Raw genomic sequence first — 20,207 nt, 5'->3', positions numbered from 1 at the left:
TTGAGTAATAATTAGTAACCATAACTTTATATATGAAAATACACTTTATGTGAATACTCCACGAGTTCACGCAAGAATTTCCATGGAGAGACAAAGAAACATGACTTAAAGTCACAATATCCTCTTTGCAATTTGTAGAGTAGACAATCTTCCTGGTATCAGTTGTTAAATGTTTCTACGTTTTCCACTTTTAGTTATCACCATTCCCATTTGTAAAACTACTAAGCTGGAATCCTTTCACTTTTTTTCCTTTTCAAGAGACATACTAATAAAAGAATTTGAACCATGCAGGGAAATTCATGAATATTGCAACCACTTCATCTTAATTACTTTTTAATTATAAAATTACTGGACAAGTCCATATAACTATGTGTCTATGAACAAAGCTTAATTGAATCAAAAAAATTATGCCTATGTGGCTATCTTAAGGTATATATGTGTCATCCTAAGCATACTTATTAAACCCTAGCATGGGCAATCAAATTAAATAACAATTTTATACTATAAGAATGTTTTTTATTTCTTAAAGTAAATATTAATGTACTGATTTACTATTATTAGACCCACAGAATGTTTTTTATTTTTTGCTAAGAAAGAAAAAGAAATCAAATGCTTTTCCTCCACCCAGTGCCACAGAATTAAGAGTAGAGTTTTACCTAATCAAATTTAAATTTATTGTCACTATCACAAGTTTCTGTGGGTTGTCATGCATAATGTGAGAATTTTGCTAGCCACATTAGGGAAGGAAAAAAAAACTAACAACCATATAGCTATTTACACCAGTGCAACTAATTTTTCATTTACACCCTTTCTCAATTGATGTTAATTTCCTCTAACAACTATTGAAGTTAAAATCACAGTTATCAATGTAAAATGAACTCTTAAGAGTGAGTTTTTCAAATGGATACTTTAGCCCAACCAATATTTTGTCAATAAATGATTAAATATTATAACATCATTCAATCCATATAGTCGACTTCATCTAATGAGATAAAAGTTTGATTGTCATTCAATACTTTAGTGCAAAAGTATGACAAGTCATGATAAGAAAAGGAGGTAGAGAGACTGAAAGTGGAAATTGATGGGGACACATAATGGACACAAGATTGGAAACTTGCAAGGAAGAAAATAGTCTTCTATCTTAATTGAGCAAGTTTTGGTATGTTGGATTCTTTTTTTACCACTTTTTTCCTGAATTGGATTAAGCATTTGTTATCTCAAAAGCAAGGACATGAACCCAACTTTAAGAAACATGCAATCAAATACTGAGATCTCTCTCTCTCTCTCTCTCAATAAAACATATATGCATGTGACTAGGCATGTGCATTCTGTTAACACTACCAATTTCTTGCAATGGCTATTGCCACTGTGATCAGAACTACAACCTTCAAATTTATGCCCATGATCAATGAAAGCAACCTAGCTTTAAAGACTCTTTTATGTATAATTGGTAATAAAATATGATGAAAAATAACCTATAGATGAGTTTTGAAAATTGCATCATGATCAATGTATAAACAAGTGATCGATTTAGATTAAACATCTTATCGACTATTATCTTTATCATCATCTAATACATGTATTTACATCTTAATCACCTATGTAAAGGCACTATCAAAATTTTTGTATGCCCATAAGAAAACTGATGCAATTATTGGTTAGTTTTTATTTAATGTTATCTAAAGTACTTAACTAATTGATTTCATAAGTTTGCTGAGTTGTTCATGCTCTTGAATCTGCCCCAAATTCCACTTTTCCTTTTGAAATGGCATTTTTAGCTAGGGGCAGTAGCAACAATTCTGACAAGCTCAATTGTTATAGCATGAAGATGTAAAATGATGCCTAGCTATAACTAGACTAGAAAGAATGTAATACATAGATGCTCACTTTCTTCTTTTCATTTTTTTCTTTTCTCTTTTGATGAATTTTCATCACATCTCTATGAAGATACCACCACTATATTATAAACTTGTACATTGCATATTGCCCTACTTTATTGGTGGCTCCTATTGTGTATTTCTGCTGTATGGAATACTTTTTTACTGTATTGGTATAATTGCATATGACACAACAAAAATAGGGTGAGAGAGAGAAAAGACATATAAGATTTGGTTTGTTAAGAACAAGGGGTAAAAGAAAAGGTTGTTCCCCCAATGTTGCTTTACTTGGACATCTACCCCTTTTTTCTTAAATGGTTAATATAATATTTATTTCATCATTTTTTGTCAAATTGCACTTTGTGTGTAGCTTAAGCATATAGAGTAGATTTTATCTTTTGTTATTCTCTTTTCTTTCAAAAGTTGGATACAAGAAAACATTATAAGAGAATCAGAGGTGGGTATGTCAAAGAAATAGATGGGCCTCGTGTATTGAGCCCCAATAGTTGCACCTTTGTGTTGGCCCTTAAGGTTAAACTACTTCACATCTAATTAAACTGTTCCCCATAGTGACCTACATGGACTTGGTTTACATCTTAAGATTTTATGAAACCCAATAAAGTCACTTGTTTAATTCTCTCTCTTTGTCTAATTTGTATTTTACAAACACATTGGTGATGACTTTGATGACTATGCAATACAAACATTCCATCTTTCTTGTCCAATATAGAGTCTCCTTTGTTTCCTCTATATTTTGTATGTTTTGGGGAAAGCATTTGATTATATTCATGTTAGCTTGTCTCTATGCTTGAGTTTTATCAATAAAGTATTCAATTTAAAGAAAAAATAATTTTTTTTTTGTGTGGAGTAAAATGTGTAGTGATTTTATAGAGATTGATGGAGTTGATGTTAGTCAACATTTTATTAGTGGACTATAATTCCCACTACATCATGTTGTAAATATCTATAATTTAGTTTAGAAACTAAGATAGCAGTTAGTTTACTATAAAATCATGTAAGTCTAATGATGTAAGACCATATTAGATTCATAAACTAAATGTTAAATATTCAATTCATGGAAACTATACTTATTAGAAAAGACACTCACACAAGTCGAAATGATTAGTTCTTTATCCATAAAATAAAATAAAAATATTATTAGTTATACAAAAAAAAACTAAATTGAACATTTAATAGTGGGAACAAATTTAGCAAGCACATGCTTAAACCAATGCTCACTTAGACGTGGAAGGCACTATTCTAAATAGCAACATGTAGCACAGTATTGCTATTGACCCCAATTTCAAAAATGGCTGAAAAAACTTGTATTAAGAGGGGAATGGGTCTAACCCTTTACAGTTATATGATTAGTATGTACAAGTTGAAGGAAATGTGTGACATTATTTGGCTTTAGAAAAATGAAGGTGAAATTGTTTTGTTGAAGATAGAGCACAATGCGGAAGCACAGGATTGAATCAATTGAGAACAAAAGAGAAGCAAGTAAAGGATAAAGAAAATAACACACAAGATTTAACGTGGAAAAACCCCTCAGTGTGAGAGGAAAAAAACCACGGGCGATCAAGAGCAAAATTCCACTATGTAAAAAAGAAGAGTACAAGAAATCCTCTTATAATGATGAGGACAAATGACAATATTTTTCTCACAAATACTCTCTCAAATGGAACAAGAATTCTCACCAAGAATGCACTCACAATATATGTGTAAATGAAAGAGATGTTGTGTGTTGTGAAGATGATTTTGAAGCTCTCTATATGTGTGGCAAACAAAGTCTTGGTATCTTGGATATGAAACATTGGATGCTTGGAAACAAAGCCATAAAAGTGACATAAAATGCCTCTAAAGAGAGCCATAAAATAGTCATAATTTTTTTTAAGACACAGAAATGAGAGGCATCTAACATGTTTCTTATCTTCTTGACCAGAACTACAAGATTTGTGACACATTGATGACTTGACAGCCTCAACAAAAGTGAGGTGCTACAGGGGGTCTTTTGTATCCTAATAATAGTGGCCCTTATTTTTGTCCATGTTCTTCGGCCTCTTTTCCTCTTTTAAGGCTTAGTTTCTGTTTCTTTTTTGACAAAAAAAAAATTGTAGTAATGGGTGCGACAGACTTGTGAACTGCAAGTTAGTTTGTATTCAAATGAACTTTTTAAATAGCCGTTGGATGGAAATGGTGTTAATCTGAGCCGTTATATTTGTTAGTGGTTACCTCTTGCATATAGAAGTTGGTATGGTACATGATAATTTTAATATAGTACAGAAGTTGGTTTAGTATGGGATGGTTTTTGAAGTTGAAGTTGTTTTCGTCCAAAACGACTTCATGGTTGAAGTGTTATCATACAAAACAACTTCAAAATATAATAATTTTCATGGCAGTCCATTCGGTAAAAACAATCCTAAGTACTAAGGAGATGTGGGTTCAACTTTCTCCTTTATTTTGGTATGAGTAACAGATTTTGAAATTAAATAAATCCAAAAAGCATAAGGCTGAGTTGACCTTAAGATGTTGTGGAAAATATGAAAAAGAATGAAGAGGGAGTTAAACCCTGGTTTCCTTGGTATTTAAGACTGCTTTTATCTAATGGGCTGCCATGAAAATTATTATATTTTGAAGTTTTTTTGTGTGATAATGAGTTTAACCATGAAGACGTTTTGGACGAAAACGACTTCAACTTCAGAAATCGTACTATATTGAAGTTGTTCTATACCATTCCGACTTTTATATGCAAGAGTAAACCAATAACAAATATAACAGTTTAGATTAACGTTCTTTCCATCTGACGGCTGTCCAAACAGTTCGTTTGGATGCGAACTAACTTGCAGTTCGCAAGTTAGTCATACCCATCTTATAATACTTCATATGAATGGAGATCACATGTTTGTGTTGTTACACCTAATAATATAGTATCACATAATATTCTGTTATGTTTCAACAAGGGGAATAAAATGTCGCACGTGGATGAATATTTTTTATTGACATAATGAATTTAAATTTTTAAACAACGTATCACTATATTATCGGGCGAGACATAGTTGGGAATAACAAGGCAACACTGGTGATTTTTATCCACTTCTTATTCCTAGTGAGTGAGTAGGTCAAAGTCTACTTTTTACATAATTTGAGAGTAATAATAATCTCAATGGCTAAATTTAATCGAAATTTTATTACATAAATTTAATCCAAATTTTATTACATAAATTTAATCTTAAAAGTGTAATAATCCTATCTGTGTGTGAAATTCTAGAAAAATGTAACACTGTTCATATATTTAATATCCATACTTTCCATTGGTATAGTCCGATCCTGCATATGAATTATGCTTACTATAAATATTCATACATTTTCACTCTGTGAACCAGCAAACTAACATTTGGAACTAAAATGTTCTAGTTTTAGTTTCACATCATATTTTGTTCTATTATTATCAATCAAAATTGTTATCCTAGTGCATCAAGCAAACAACTACAGTGGCTGCTTTGTCTAGAATCCTATATGTGCAGAAAATTACAAGTATAAAATTTGGGTTTCTCTTTATTATGTAAGGCTTCAAAGAAAGTCCTCTAAATATTCTGTAATAATATTGTACTTCAGGTAGTTCACTGCATTAACTACTTAACTTGGTACTTAAGTTTAGTGAGCTATCATCAAACTCAAGCTTGATACCATTAATGATAAATCTTATCCTACCATTTAGTTAGTTTAACTTGGTTATTTTCAGTTGTATTTTATCAACATATCTATTCATACCATCTTTTAGTTCTTTTTTATTTTTTTTGTTAACTTAGTTAATGGCAAACAAATATCCAATAATTTAGTTACAAAATTTACATAAAAAATTCTCTGATAAATTTCCAGGTCAGTTTGAAAATATTAGAACTTCCAAAAGAAAAAAGAAAAAGAAGCATCATAATATATGTTAGAAAATAAAAGACAACACAACACAATAGATAATGAATTCTCCACACACATTAATAGTGATAGTTTAGAAGGCAGTTGTTCTGAGCATAATCTATACTAGAGTATTTTCTAGACATTAACAGACTAATGCAACTTACAAATCATACTTCAGTGCTGACACTTTCAGGTTCAACAATTTTGATAACATAATAAGATATGGACCAATGAACCTAACACATATATTAGTTTCAGCACATAATGTTATTAGAAACATTGCATTGCTTTCAAGAGGCAGCAACTGTTGACTGATATCCCTCATTTGGTGCATTATTATCAGCACAAAAGTTGTTTTCATCAGCAGCTTTTATTGTTGATGAGGCATAAGGGACTTTGCTACCCAACCTATAGGAAATAGAAGCAACAAACTCATTAAAAAGCTAGTGTATATAATAGTCAGACACAGCATAAGAAATTCTAAACATGACAGATTGTTAGTACCTGTCTCTTCGCTTCTCAAGAAACCTTTGAAGTGACTGTCTGCGTGCTATCGGAAATTCTGAAGAGAGATATCATGTGAAAGATACAAAAGATCGAAGTTATCGTTGTGTTTAGTTAAGTTGTTTACGGTGATCTAAACAAATAACTTCATACCTTTTTGATATAAAAGTGCTTTTCTACACAACTTGAACTAAATAGATCATCTTAATATCGTTTTTCAGCAAACATAAAACTGATTCTATTATAACTGATTATTGAAATAAGCAATTAATCTAAACACACTCTAAGGTTGTCTGACAGATTATGATCTAGAACAAGTACAAGAATATCACCTTGCAGCCTGCAAATGGGATTCTTCTGAGCCGGAAAGCATACTGATTGCTGTGAAGGCAGATTGTTAGAGTTTCCGTCCGGAGAAGAGGGATCTGTGGGAATGAATGAAGTGAAAGGGGTCCCTTTCTTCACTTCAGCAGACTTGGCAGAGGCACCAGCAATAAGCATAATTTCACGTACCTGTTAGTAAATAATAGAATAAACATTCGAGTTGTGAAAGTATGAAACTATAACAAGTAAAGTTAAGGACTTATGCAATATTCATTCAACAAAGAACAACCTTTTCAGCAGGAATTCCTTCATAGACACAGATATTCCCATTATAGAATATGGTAAACTGAGTTGTACTAGGACTATGTGCATTCAGTCCGGATGCAGGCATTGACCTGAATAAATGAGGGAAACCACACTCAGTATAAAAAATACCTACCAACATGTGTGAACATGCATTTTTTGTCCAGTTATTTAACATTAACCAAAATTCAAAAATAATAAATCTAAACCAATTAGCTTTCTAAATCTAACTGATTAGGTTAACCAAAAATTCAAAAAATAATAAAACTAATCAATTTTGTTAAGATTCTTAAATCTAAGATTATGTTAACCAAAATTCAAAAATAATAATAAACGTATTATGTTAAGGTTACTACATGTAACTGATTAAGTTAACCAAAATTCAAAGCGAAATTAACTTAATTACAAAAAAATGATTTTTCATAAAATAAAAAAATAAAATAATAGATTCTGAAAACCTACATCATTTTAAACAAAAAGATACTAAAAATAAATAAAAGATACTTAAAACTATTTTTTATTGATTTTTATTATTTTAATTCGAATTTATAAAAATAAATAAATAATGATCAAGTGGAATATTCTTGGAATTATGTTTATAATAAAAACTTGGTCAAATCTGATTTCTTGAGATGAGATTGTAATTCCTAAAAATAATATGATATGAAATTAATGATAAATTAGTTAGCTTAAGTTTAGGTTAGGTTAGCTTTATTTTTCCTATAAATAACTTAGTCTAGGTTTAGGGTTTTTCCCCAACAATTTCAACATTCTCAAAAGATTTTTTTCCCACCATTCCAACATTCCCAAAAATTCTAAAAAGCATCTAAGAAATCAATTCCAAAAGCATCTAAGAAACTATTCAAACAATTTCAAAAAGCATCCCAAAAGTATCAAAAAAAAGCCATCCCAAAAAGAAAAGAAAAATTCCAAAAGAAGCATTCTATGAAACTCCAAAAAAGCAAGAAATACACACTCGAAAAGCTCCATCATAGTCTATACGGAGAGAGAAAAATCTATCAAATGCATATAATCCAGTGTGGTTGAGAGGAATGGAATGGGTGTGCATCTGTACTCCTCACCGTTGGATTGGTTGACTTCCACGTTGACCAGAGTCTTCCGCCAATCCTTATGCGCCTTCGTAGCTACACCCACCTGTAGTAGATCCAGACCCCTGTGTAGGCATGGGATCAAGCATGGTCAATTGCACTTCGGGTTTCCGTGATTCCTTTCTCCTAATCAATAATAAGTATCCACGTGGAGGTCTCTTGGCATGGTGAATCACAGCGCGACACATGACTCCCTATTCTATCCTTTATTTCATGGAATCCTAACACCTACCAGATTTATTTATTTGTATTGTTGTTTCTATTTATGCACTATAAAATGAACATCATTTAACATAGAAGTGTAATCTTTTTTTTATCAAACATAAATTCAACCACAAAAATAAAAATAAATGTTAATAACTTTTTTTATGAACATATAACAATAACAAAAAGATCAAAAAAATTCCTTTTAACATAGTTAATTATCAACAAATTCTTTTTTCTAAAATTCAAATAGAAATTTTTGTCAACTAAAAAATAACCATAACTTTTTACTTTAATTAAAATTATCATTTGTAAAAAATTTATTTTTGTACAAATACATATAATTAAGAATATTAAGTATAAATGCTTATGAAATAATTTTGAGATTTAATCAAAGATGGAGAGAATGTCGCCTATGAGACCTATTTCTTCTCAAACCATCTTCGAAAGGTCGCGTTATGCCGCTTCTTTTCAATCGATTAAATCTCAAAATCAATTAAACTCTATTTTCTCAAATAAATAAGTAAAAAAAATTAACCAAATCAAAACTATTTTCAATAATAAATAAAACTTGTAAAATAAATATTTTTGACTAAAAATATATTTTCTTTAATTAAAATACATTCAACCAACAAACCGTTTTCTACTTAAAGAATTACGTAAGCCTTGATTCCCTTAATAGTGATATGTAGGATCGGAGTCAATCTTGTCAGACACAATAATAAAAATAAATAATTTTCTTTCTTTCTAATAATTAGTTAATTAATCAGACAATTCAATAAAGATAATAATAATTATTATAAAATCATATATTTTAATGAAGGGTACCACTTAAGGCGGATGAGTATGGTGCTAATACCTTTCCTATCTTATAACCAACTCCCGAGCCTGAATATCAAAAATCCAAAAGCCCAAGGTAATTGGGCTTAAAAGATTTTTCTACATTTTTAACTATAAAATATAGTGGCGACTCTAAATAAGTCGTGCAGCCGAAAATTGTGGCGCGACAGCTGACGACTCTACTTGGGACATTTTTGAGAGAGTCCGACCAATGATCAATAAAATATGTGACTATTTGTTTGTCATTATTTTTTCCCCTATTTGGTTGATTAGTTAATTTCCAATAATATAAAAATTGCATACTTAATTAGTAGTTGTATGTTATAAATATGAATTACATATTAGTTGTATGTAAAAATATGAATTGCATGTTTAATTATTAATTATATGTTATAAATATGAATTACATGCTTAATTATTAATTGTATGTTATCAATATGAATTACATGCTTAATTATTAATTATATGTTATAAATATGAATTGCATGCTTAATTATTAATTGTATGTTATAAACATGAATTGTATGCTTAATTAATAATTATAGGTTGTATGTATGAATCATATGTTATAAATATTAAGTGCATGTTTTATGTATATATTATTTTTGTTATTGGGTGATATACCATGTACATATTTTAGACACATATGACATACACCCGGGTATTAGTGATACTTTTTTAATAGAAGGGTCACTAGCCTAACTGGTCGCGGTCTTTGCCGCTTCTAAGTATTGGTGATATGGACCGCTCATATTCTTACCTCCTATTATGAGTTAGTCGCTCAAGCTGGTCTCGTGTTTCTAACATCATAATATTTGAGTTTCTCTATTTGAGAGAGATGCAATATGAGAACCTTTATGAGGAGTCTAGAACTTGCTAATGGCGTCCATTGTATGTTAGAACCTTGTCCTAAGACGTTATACTTGTTGTGAATTTTGTGATGTGTGTAATATTTGCATTGTAATACATTGTTTGGAATTTTTTTGTATAAAATAAAAATCTTGTAAACTATCGCACCATTGAGGGAAACTCTTATTCCTCTAATAAGGATATTATCATAAAAATAAATATGACAATTTATTTTGGCCCTAAGCTGGCCTGAATGATAAAAATAAAAGAAATATAATTAATATATATATACATGTTCAATCATAATGATGACTAAACCACCCCCAAGATAAGGTATATTACCCTAAGGTAAGGGTGGAAACAGGCCAGGCCAGGCCAGACCAGACTTTGCCTTAAACAGACCCAGCCTATATAGCATATAGGAGTCTGGGCCTGGGCTGTTACTTTGTTTAAAAAAAAATTCAAGGTCTATTATACAATATGGTCATGAAATAGGCTATTATTTATATTAAAATAGTATAAATTCAACATTCATATATAATATAATTAAATAGGCCGGCCTGTTAGGCTTAATAGGTCTTTTAGGTGGCCTAAAGTCTGGCCTGTTAAGCTAAATAGGCTTTTTAGAAAGCCTGAGCCTGACCTGTTAATGAAAAAAGCCTGGTCTGGCCTAGCCTGTTATAGGCCAGGTAATAAGCCCCTGATAGGCGGCCTGACATGTTTCCACCCTTACCTTAAGGGGCGTACATTTTGCATTTTTAAACATTTCATTCATCATACATTAATAAAAACACATCATTCAAAAAATTCATTCATGGATGCATAAACATAAAAATTACATATTCAAACATTCACTCAATTATCCATTCATTTATGCATTCGAAAAATAAAAATATCAATTGATTGACTTATACATTCAAAAATAAAAATTCCTATTGATTGACAATGCATTCATTCATGCATTCAAAAAGAAATTTTTTATTGATTGACTTATACATACATTCATACATACATATATGAAAATTCATCATCCATTACTTATGCATGCATATTCATTCATCATAAATACATGCATTAAAAAACATATCATTCAAAAAAATTCATTTCATCTATGCATACACTAACTCAAAAAAACTATCATTCACAATAATTCATTCATGCATGTATACATTACTATAAATTCTTTTAATTAGCTATTCATATATGTATTTTAAACAAAATAAAAAATACATCATTCATACATTCTCTTATTTATTCACATATTCATTCATTCACTCAGGCATCAAAAAACAATTCATGCATTCGTTCATATAAAATAATACATATAACTCAAACACTTATTTCTTCATTGATTCATTTCATTCACGCACTCGAAATGAAAAAATAAAATACATCATTTAAACACTCATTGATTTATGCCTTCATATATTCATTAAAAAAAGTACATTATTCACACATTCATTCATTCATACAATCAAAAGGAAAATTCATTCGTTCAAAATAAAAAATTCGATTAACTTATTCATTTGTTCATCACATTAAAAAATTCTCCATTAAGTGACTTATGTATTTATTCATTCATTCAATTATCTATGCATATATTATTCATACATTCTTTTAATTATTCATTCATTAATTCATGCTTAACGCATTCTAAAAAATAATTAATTAAATTATACATTCATTCATACACTCATTTAAAAAAATAAAAATACAATAATCATACATTCATATACATTTTATTCATGCACTCAATCATTCTAAAAAAAATTCATTCATTGACTTAATCATTCATTCACTCGTGTATACATTCAATTTAAAAAAATAAACACATTACTCAAACATACACTCATTTATGCATACATTCCTCAACAAAAAAAAATCATTCAAAACATTTTACTTCATGCATTACTATATCATACATTTTAATCTCATACTTCACCATACCATTGCATTTATTGTAATAAATCATGTCATCTCATCATAAAAAACATTTCATACACCTTCTCATAGCCTTCATACATTCAAAAATCAACCACATGCATGTGTCATATGCTTTAAAAATACTAGTCTCACATCATTCATACATCAAAGTATAAATGAAATGCATCGTCATTTTTAAGTATAGCTCAAGGTCGACATCACTTACATTTCATTCATCATTTTGAGTAATAAGTTGCATCTCAATTCCAAGTAACATGATAAGAGAAAAAATATTCACCTCATGCATATCGTGTATTAATAAGAAATCATTTTTCTGCATGCATTTCATGATTACACTGCTAAGGACACTCATCAATTACATATTGGTTTTAAGAACAATACTATTCGACTTGACTGAAAGCAATCAATATTGAAACTGAAGACATTCAAGAAGATAGAGAACTCTCAATTTGTGGTTGATTCCATACTCGATAGTGCATTATCTTCAACCCCAGCTAAATTGGAGAACAATTTGAAACTTCTCCTCACTTGAGAACCCCAGTCAAAGTTAAAACATTCATGCTTTCATTCGGAAAGATTTACTTTCAAATGCATATCTTTTTAATAAGTATATACTAATGCATTGATCATACAAATTTCACTATCTTATACCTCACCGTACTAACTTCACTCACCATATGTATCCAAAGAACACATAACCAAATAAACCCAAATAAAATTAATCTATGCATTACTGTGAGATATTTGATTTAAAATAAAATAAAATGGAGAATGGTGCAAATATAAAAAAAAAAATGATATACATCTTCAAGCAAATTTTTCTAATGATACAAGACATTTCTTTGTAATTCCTAAACATCTTGGAGATATCCCTAGTCACCCCATTTGAGCCCGGACATCATGAAAGGTGATAATTTTTGAATAATCCTCAATATTTCAACAGCTCGGGGAGGGTAGCTTTTCAACAGTTTTCCGTGACATTCAATTATTAAATAAAAATATTCTTTTACATCAATCATGTGACCGAGGGATAAGAAAATACAAAAAAACGTTCCTTGCTAAAAACAAAAAAACAAAAAAAAGAAGTAAAAAAGTCCGCTGAGAATCCTCAATTAATATCTAATGAAAAAATTAGGGCAAAAGTGCAATATCAATGATAACAAAAGGAACCCTTCATAAAAAAATTGTCGCCTTAATCATAGGTCATCTTTATCAAAACCTGAAAAAATTTCTTAATAGTTGAATGTCATGTTTGAAAAATGTTGAAAATAGGATAAAAAGAAAGGTGAAATGTGGGTAGAGGAAACACAAGTTTTGAGCTTTATATCTTTTTCTTGAAAACCCTAACCAAACCACGTTACAAGCTTAAAAAGACCTTGTCGATGACTTATTTGTCTAAGATGTGCATCATGACAAAAAAATGCTGACTCTACAAATCTCATAAATTTTTTGATAAAATATCTCGTCTTTAATGCATAAGTTAAAATTTATTATCACCATCATCATATCAACACAAGCCTAAACACAAATTAAATATCATCAACCATAATCAAATCTCAATCATCTATCCTTCATAACTTTACTATCACTCATAACTCAAAGACAAATTCAATTCTATCATAGCCACCATCACATCTACTATTAGCCAAACCCAAATTGAATTTTATCATCATCATCACCACCATTTCTATCCAAGCCAAACCCAAATTAAATTTTGTCATCACCACATATCACCTCTCATAGCCCAAACACTTACCAAAGTTTGTGTGATCACTGTTGTCAAAAAGTTATGCACGAAATAAAGAGCACTAAAAGCAAAGGAAAACTGGAAGCCTCTTAAACTTGGGCAGGTTTTAAGATGATTCATGCTCTAAAGCCTTACAGTCTAAGTTTGCCAGATCATTTTGAATAGAAGAATGACTCGGATTAGCTCACATTGGGGAGTATAAAGTAACAAGAAGGCCAAACTGGGGCAAGTTTTGGAGTTGATCTCATTTTCTTGTGAAAGTTTATAAAAAGCCCAAAACTGGGGCAATAGTGAAGTGACTTTTCTGGACTCCAAATTGATTCGATCAAAATAAGTCAAAATACCTCAAGTAAGGAGAAAGATCTTAAGTTATCATCTTCAAAGACACCTTTAACAACGACTCACACATGTTTTCCACTTCATATCAATTCAAGTTGCCACATCAGGGGTATTCACAAAAACAAAAAAAGAAAGAAAAAAAGAGTGTTAGGTTGAAAACTCACATGAGCAACCTAGGAAAAGGAGAGTGATCCTAAGTCGAAAACGGCAAGGGCGACTTTGAATCATAATAAAATGAGAGAATTCCCGAAAGATGTCTATATAAGGTATTCCGGGCAAAAATTAGGGAAAATTAATTGAACACCTCAAGGTGAAAATTTACCACCACGAATCCTTAATCACCCAAACTGGGGCAGCCTTTTGGAGAATCTAAGTCGTAGCCTCCTAGGTGAAGATAAACAGGCACACTGAGGCAATTTTGTTATTACAAAAAAAATCAACACCTTCGAGAAAAATTCTATACAAGCATACACTGGAGCAAAATAGCTAGGTTTAGTCATTTTCCTAAAGGCCATATCGGGGCGGTTTATGGATCACCTTTAGGAAAATACATCTTCAAATAAACTGGGGCATATTTTGATGAAAGAAAACTATGGTACCAATCAACATCAAGCAACAAGGACTACTTCAGTCGAGTCTACAAAGGTTGATGAGTTCTGTATATAAGTGATGCATTAAAACATTTGTGCATGGGTCTTACTCCTCATTCCTTTCAAACAAAATATATAGTACTCGTATCATACATGTCGTGCATTAAAGCATAACTATACTTATCAATGCATAGTCACATTCATATACCAATCATTATAGCACAAACAAAAACAAAAAAAATATGGCATAATCATTCATTGCATATAACTAGGCATTCATACATGCATCCCTACATTATTTTTCTAATAAGCACAAACAAACAAACAAACAAATCAGTGCATCACATATAACCAAGCATTCAAACATGCATCCCTACACTATTCTTCAAATAAGCGTAAACAAATAATTGCATTTCATATAACCAAACATTCAATCATGCATCTCTACATCATTCCTCTAATAAACATAAACAAACAAACCAAAAATTGATATCATACATCTTAAAATACATTTATACACAATGTCTGCATTAATAGTCGGTGCAGAACATTAAATTCCGCAAATGAATTTTCTAACTTCACAAAAAAACCTTCTTATGGCAACAAGGGTGCCTCAACATGGGTGCCTCAGCAAATCCCTGAATCTTTATAACAGCATGGGTGCCTCATCAAATCCCTGATTCTTTATGCCAACATGAGTGCCTCAACAAATTCCTGATTCTTTATGCTAGCATGCGTGCCTCAGCAAATCCCTGATTCTTTATGACAGCATAGGTGCCTCAGCAAATCTCTGATTCTTTATGGCAGCACGTGTGCCTCAGGAAATCTCTGAATCATTTTGGCAGCACAAGTGCCTCAGCAAATCACTGAATCATTTTAGCAGCACGGGTGCCTCAGCAAATCCCTGAATCATTTTGGCAGCACGAGTGCCTCAGCAAATCCCTGGATCATTATGGCAGCATGAGTGCCTCAACAAATCCCTAGTTTATCACGACAAACGCGGGAATTGCCTCAACAAATCCCTGGTCCATCACGGCAAGCGCGAGAACTGCCTCAACAAATCCCTGGTCCATCACGGCAAGCACAGGAACTCCCTCAACAAATCCCTGATCCATCACGGCAAGCGCGAGAACTACCTCAACAAATCCCTGGTCCATCACGGCAAGCGCGAGAACTGCCTCAACAAATCTCTGGTCCATCACGATAAGCGCAAGAACTACCTCAACAAATTAGTGGTCCACCAATAGAGCATTGATCTTCGTTATCAAAATTCGGTACCTTACTAAAGGCCTTTTTCTGATCCTCGACAAAATAACATTTACTTCTTTACTGGTTACTTACCATGATATCTCTCAAATCTCGATTTGCTTGTTATCAAGTAAGCAACAAGTAAAGAGTTGCAGCTGTAAACACCATTTTTGTCAGGTCCAGAAAAAGCTCAAAACGTTTTTCAAAAAAAATTAAACAAATAATATCAAATAGGAAAAGTCAAATCAATTTTGTTAAGGTTCTTAAATCTAAGTTATTAGGTTAACCAAAATTCAAAAATAATAAAACTAAACCAATGTTAGTTAGGTTCCTAAATCTAAGTGATTAGGTTAACCAAAAATTCAAAAGATAATAAAACTAATCAATTTTGTTAAGGTTCCTAAATCTAAGGGATTAGGTTAACCAAAATTCAAAGTGAAATTAACTTAAAAATGATTTTTATTAATTATTTTCATTTTTCGAAATTACAATGTAAAATAAATAAAAGATGCTTAAAACTATTTTTTATTGATTTTTATTATTTTAATTCGAATTTATAAAAATAAATAAATAATAACCGAGTGAAATGTTCTTGGAATTACGTTTATAATAAAAACTTGGTCAAATCTGAATTTTTGAGATAAGATTGTAATCCCTAAAAATAATATGATTTGAAATTAATGATAAATTAGTTCGCTTAAGTCTAGGTTAGGTTAGTGTTATTTTTCCATATAAATAACCTAGTCTAGGTTTAGGGTTTTTTTCCAACTATTCCAACATTCTCAAAAGAATCATTTTCCACCATTCCAACATTCCCAAAAATTCCAAAAAGCATCCAAGAAATAAATTCTAAAAGCATCGAAGAAACCATTCAAACAATTCCAAAAAGCATCCAAGAAATCATCCCAAAAGTATCAAAAAAAGCCATCCCAAAAAGCAAAGAAAATTTTCAAAAAAAGCATTCTAAGAAACTCTAAAAAAGCAAGAAATACACACTCAAAAAGCTTCATCGTAGTTTGTGCAGAGAGAGAAAAAAAATCTGTCAAATGCATATAATCCAGTGTGATTGAGAGGAGTGGAAGGGGTGTGTATATGTACTCCTCACCGTTGGATTGGTTGACTTCCACGTTAACCAGAGTCTTCCGCCAATCCTTATGCACCTCTGTAGCTACACCCACCTGTAGCAGATTCAGACCCCTATGTAGGCGTGGGATCAAGCATGGTCAAGTACACTTTGGGTTTCCATGGTTCCTCTCTCCTAACCAATAATAAGTATCAACGTGGAGGTCTCCTAGCATGGTGAATCACAACGTGATACATGACTCCCTATTCTATCCTTTATTTCATGGAATCCTAACATCTTCTTTATTAATTTATTTATTTATTTGTTGTTTCTACTTATACACTATAAAATAAACATCATTTGACAAATAAAAATGTAATCTTTTTTTTATCAAACATAAATTCAACCATAAAAACAAAAGTAAATGTTAATAACTTTTTTGATGAACATATAGTAATAACAAAAAAAATCAAAAAAATTCCTTTAACATAGTTAATTATCAACAAATTCTTTTTATGAAATTGAAATAGAAATTTGTGCAAACTAACAAATAACCATAACTTTTTAGTGTAATTAAAATTATCATTTGTAAAAAAATTTATTTTTGTACAAATACATATACTTAAGTATATTAAGTATAAATGCTTATGAAATGAGGCATCTTTCTTCTCAAATCATTTTTGAAAGGTCGCGCTACGCCATTTCTTTTCAATCGATTAAATCTCAAAATCAATTAAACTCTATTTTCTCAAATAAATAAGTAACAAAAATTAACCAAATCAAAACTCTTTTCAATAATAAATAAAACTTGCAAAATAAATATTTTTGACTAAAAAATATATTTTCTTTAATTAAAATACATTCAACCAACAAACCGTTTTCTACTTAAAGAACTACGTAAGTCTTGATTCCCTTAATAGGGATACAAAGGACTGAAGTCAATCTTGTCTGTCACAATAATAAAAATAAATAATTTTTTCTTTCTAATAATTAGTTAATTAATCAGACAATTCAATAAATATAATAATAATTATTATAAAGTCATGTATTTTAATGAATGGTACCGTTTAAGGCAGACGGGTATGATGTTAATACATTCCTTACCTTGTAACCGACTCCCGAGCCTGGATATCAAAAATTCAAAAGCCCGAGGTAATTGGGCTTAAGAGATTTTTCTAAATTTTTAACTATAAAATATAGTGGCGACTCTAAATAAGTCATGCAGCCGAAAATCGAGACGCAACAACATCATGAATCAACAACAAATAGGCGGAACTTAAAGGTGATCTACTGATCCATGAAGGCGATGATGACCATGTTTTGTAGCCAAGTGGCTAGACACTTTATAGGATTCAGTCTGTACTCCCTAGTTAGTCTTAACGTTCGATAGACATGCTTGAACAGGACCGAACCGAACTTAAAATACAACAGAATAGAAGGGTTAAAAAGTGAGACGTTTTGGTTCACTAAAAGTGTGGAACCAAAGAAAACACAGAAGGACACTCAGTTTTGTTTTATGCCAATACTCAAACTATCATTCCATTCTTCAACAGAACACTCATTCCTCTCTTCCCTTGTAACAAAAAACAAAAAGGTGATGGTGATCCATGCAGAAGCCTTCCACCTAAACAGAAGCAAGGGTGTAGGCCATTTAAGGGGATTATGTCAAAAAAAGATTTTTCATCTCTCTTGAGCTTAATTGATTTGTGCACTAAATCTCCTTCCTAATGGTGACCATTGTAGAGTGTTTTATCTATGTGACTACCAACCAAAGTTTGATTTCATTCACGTTAAGTTTTGACTTATAATAACAAGGGTGGAAGTGTAGATTGTAGAACCTATATTGCTTGTTTAGATTTTTAATAAAACCATAACCATTGACAAGTTTCTTGTGTTCTTTTCACATGATCAAGATTATGTCTTCATAGTAAGTTTTTTTTGTTGGACTTGAAAAGGTAGATCATGTAACTCTTTTCCTAGCAAAAACCTTCAGATATTTAAAAAGTTAGTAAAATCAAACAAAAAGGGTGAAGCCACTGGTTCAAAGCTCAGCAGATAAATGAATTGAAGTGTTAAGTCATGGGTAATGACTTTCTCAGGTTCATAATGGACATAATCCCAAAAGATGATTCTAATTAAAAGGTTCTCAAAGCATAGAACATTAAAAATTCAGAACTCAAGTCCATGTCTTTAATTTTTTCTTCCTAATCCATAAACAAGTCTAATCTATAACTCTTGCTGTAAATAGAAGCCACTGAATCCAAATCCATAAGCTGTTATGGAAACCATAGTTTATCATTAATCCTTGGCTTGGTTAGCGTACAACAAAATCAGAAACCTTTCCCTAAATAATATGTCCTACTATATGGAAAATTGGTCATAAGAAAGAAAAAAAGGACAACTAAGCGCACGAGTCTCCTATTTAGTGAGGCTCGAGAACAATAGATATATGCAACTCTTATCCTGCAAGCAGAAATAATGTTTCCAGAATTTGATCTTGTAACCTCGTAGTTACTATGCAACAATAACGATACGTTACACCAAATTCACTATATAAAAAAGAAAAAAGATGGAAAAATAAGCTAGATAAAGTATATGCATAGAAATAGAGAGACACACCAGTTAGCAAAGGAATGCAAGACTGAGGCATCATCACCCATGTTACCACTAGTTCCATCAACATTACTGTCACCACTACTCTCTATAACAGGAACTTGTGCAGCAAAAACAACCATGGTTGAGAATAGTTCAGGTAACTCACCAGAAAGGTATATAATATAGTATTGTATGGTATATGAGGAAAATACAAGTGGGATAGTTCGGTTAAATATTTTTAATATATTGGAAAGTTTTCAAAAGGAAGATGCTATTATTGATTATATTAGTTGTGTGATAATCCCATTCCCTATGGTCTCCATCAAATCATTGACGATAATTTTCTTAACAAAAGAACATGTGTTTTTTGTGCTTGAATTCTTTTTCAATTTTTTATATTCTTTTTATAGAAACTTGGCTGTTCCTGTTTCTTGCACGTCACAACCAAAACTTGGATAGGGACCACTTGAAATCTAAATATCTAGGTGAGCTTTGTGAGTAAAAGAAAGGGAGAGTGTGCTGCTCGATTTTCAGTTGCACGACTTATTTAGAGTTGCCATTATATTTTATAGTTAAAAATGTAGAAATTTTTTTTAAGCTCAATTACACTGGGCTTTTGGATATTTGATATCCAGGTTCGGATGTCGGTTACAAGATAGAGAATGTATTAACACCCTATCCGCCCGCCTTAAACGGTACCATTCATTAAAATATATGACGTTATTATTATTATTTTTATTAAATTGTCTGGTTAAT

General features: G+C 31.1%; 1 protein-coding gene across 2 annotated transcripts; it reads right to left on the bottom strand.

Moving 5' to 3' along the window:
- Nucleotides 5,877-19,686, bottom strand: LOC109328912 (protein TIFY 3-like). 2 transcript variants are annotated; one of them, XM_019562554.1, is made up of 6 exons: nt 19,634-19,686; nt 19,476-19,599; nt 6,910-7,015; nt 6,629-6,809; nt 6,297-6,354; nt 5,877-6,200 (listed from the first exon to the last, which is right to left on the bottom strand). In XM_019562554.1, exons 2-6 carry the CDS (start codon nt 19,589-19,591, stop codon nt 6,083-6,085), a joined length of 579 nt encoding a protein of 192 aa, XP_019418099.1. In that variant the 5' UTR covers nt 19,592-19,599; nt 19,634-19,686; the 3' UTR covers nt 5,877-6,082. The 2 variants fall into 2 exon arrangements, with proteins under 2 accessions (XP_019418099.1, XP_019418098.1); XM_019562553.1 differs by having other exon boundaries at nt 19,476-19,604; nt 19,642-19,657.

This window comes from Lupinus angustifolius, chromosome LG16 (genome assembly GCF_001865875.1).
Source record: "Lupinus angustifolius cultivar Tanjil chromosome LG16, LupAngTanjil_v1.0, whole genome shotgun sequence".
NCBI classification, from domain to species: Eukaryota; Viridiplantae; Streptophyta; class Magnoliopsida; order Fabales; family Fabaceae; genus Lupinus; species Lupinus angustifolius.
The sequence above is the reverse complement of the archived record's forward strand: the minus strand, read 5'-3'. Positions and strand labels throughout refer to the sequence as shown.

What these genes read in the sequence shown, in the direction of transcription:
- LOC109328912 (XM_019562554.1), bottom strand. Translation starts at nt 19,591, where the DNA reads ATGGTTGTTTTTGCTGCACAAGTTCCTGTTATAGAGAGTAGTGGTGAC. An exon ending in TTGCATTCCTTTGCTAACTG is followed by an intron (nt 7,016 to 19,475) that starts GTGTGTCTCTCT and finishes TCATTTATTCAG; the next exon opens with GTCAATGCCTGCATCCGGAC. An exon ending in AAGGAATTCCTGCTGAAAAG is followed by an intron (nt 6,810 to 6,909) that starts GTTGTTCTTTGT and finishes ATTTACTAACAG; the next exon opens with GTACGTGAAATTATGCTTAT.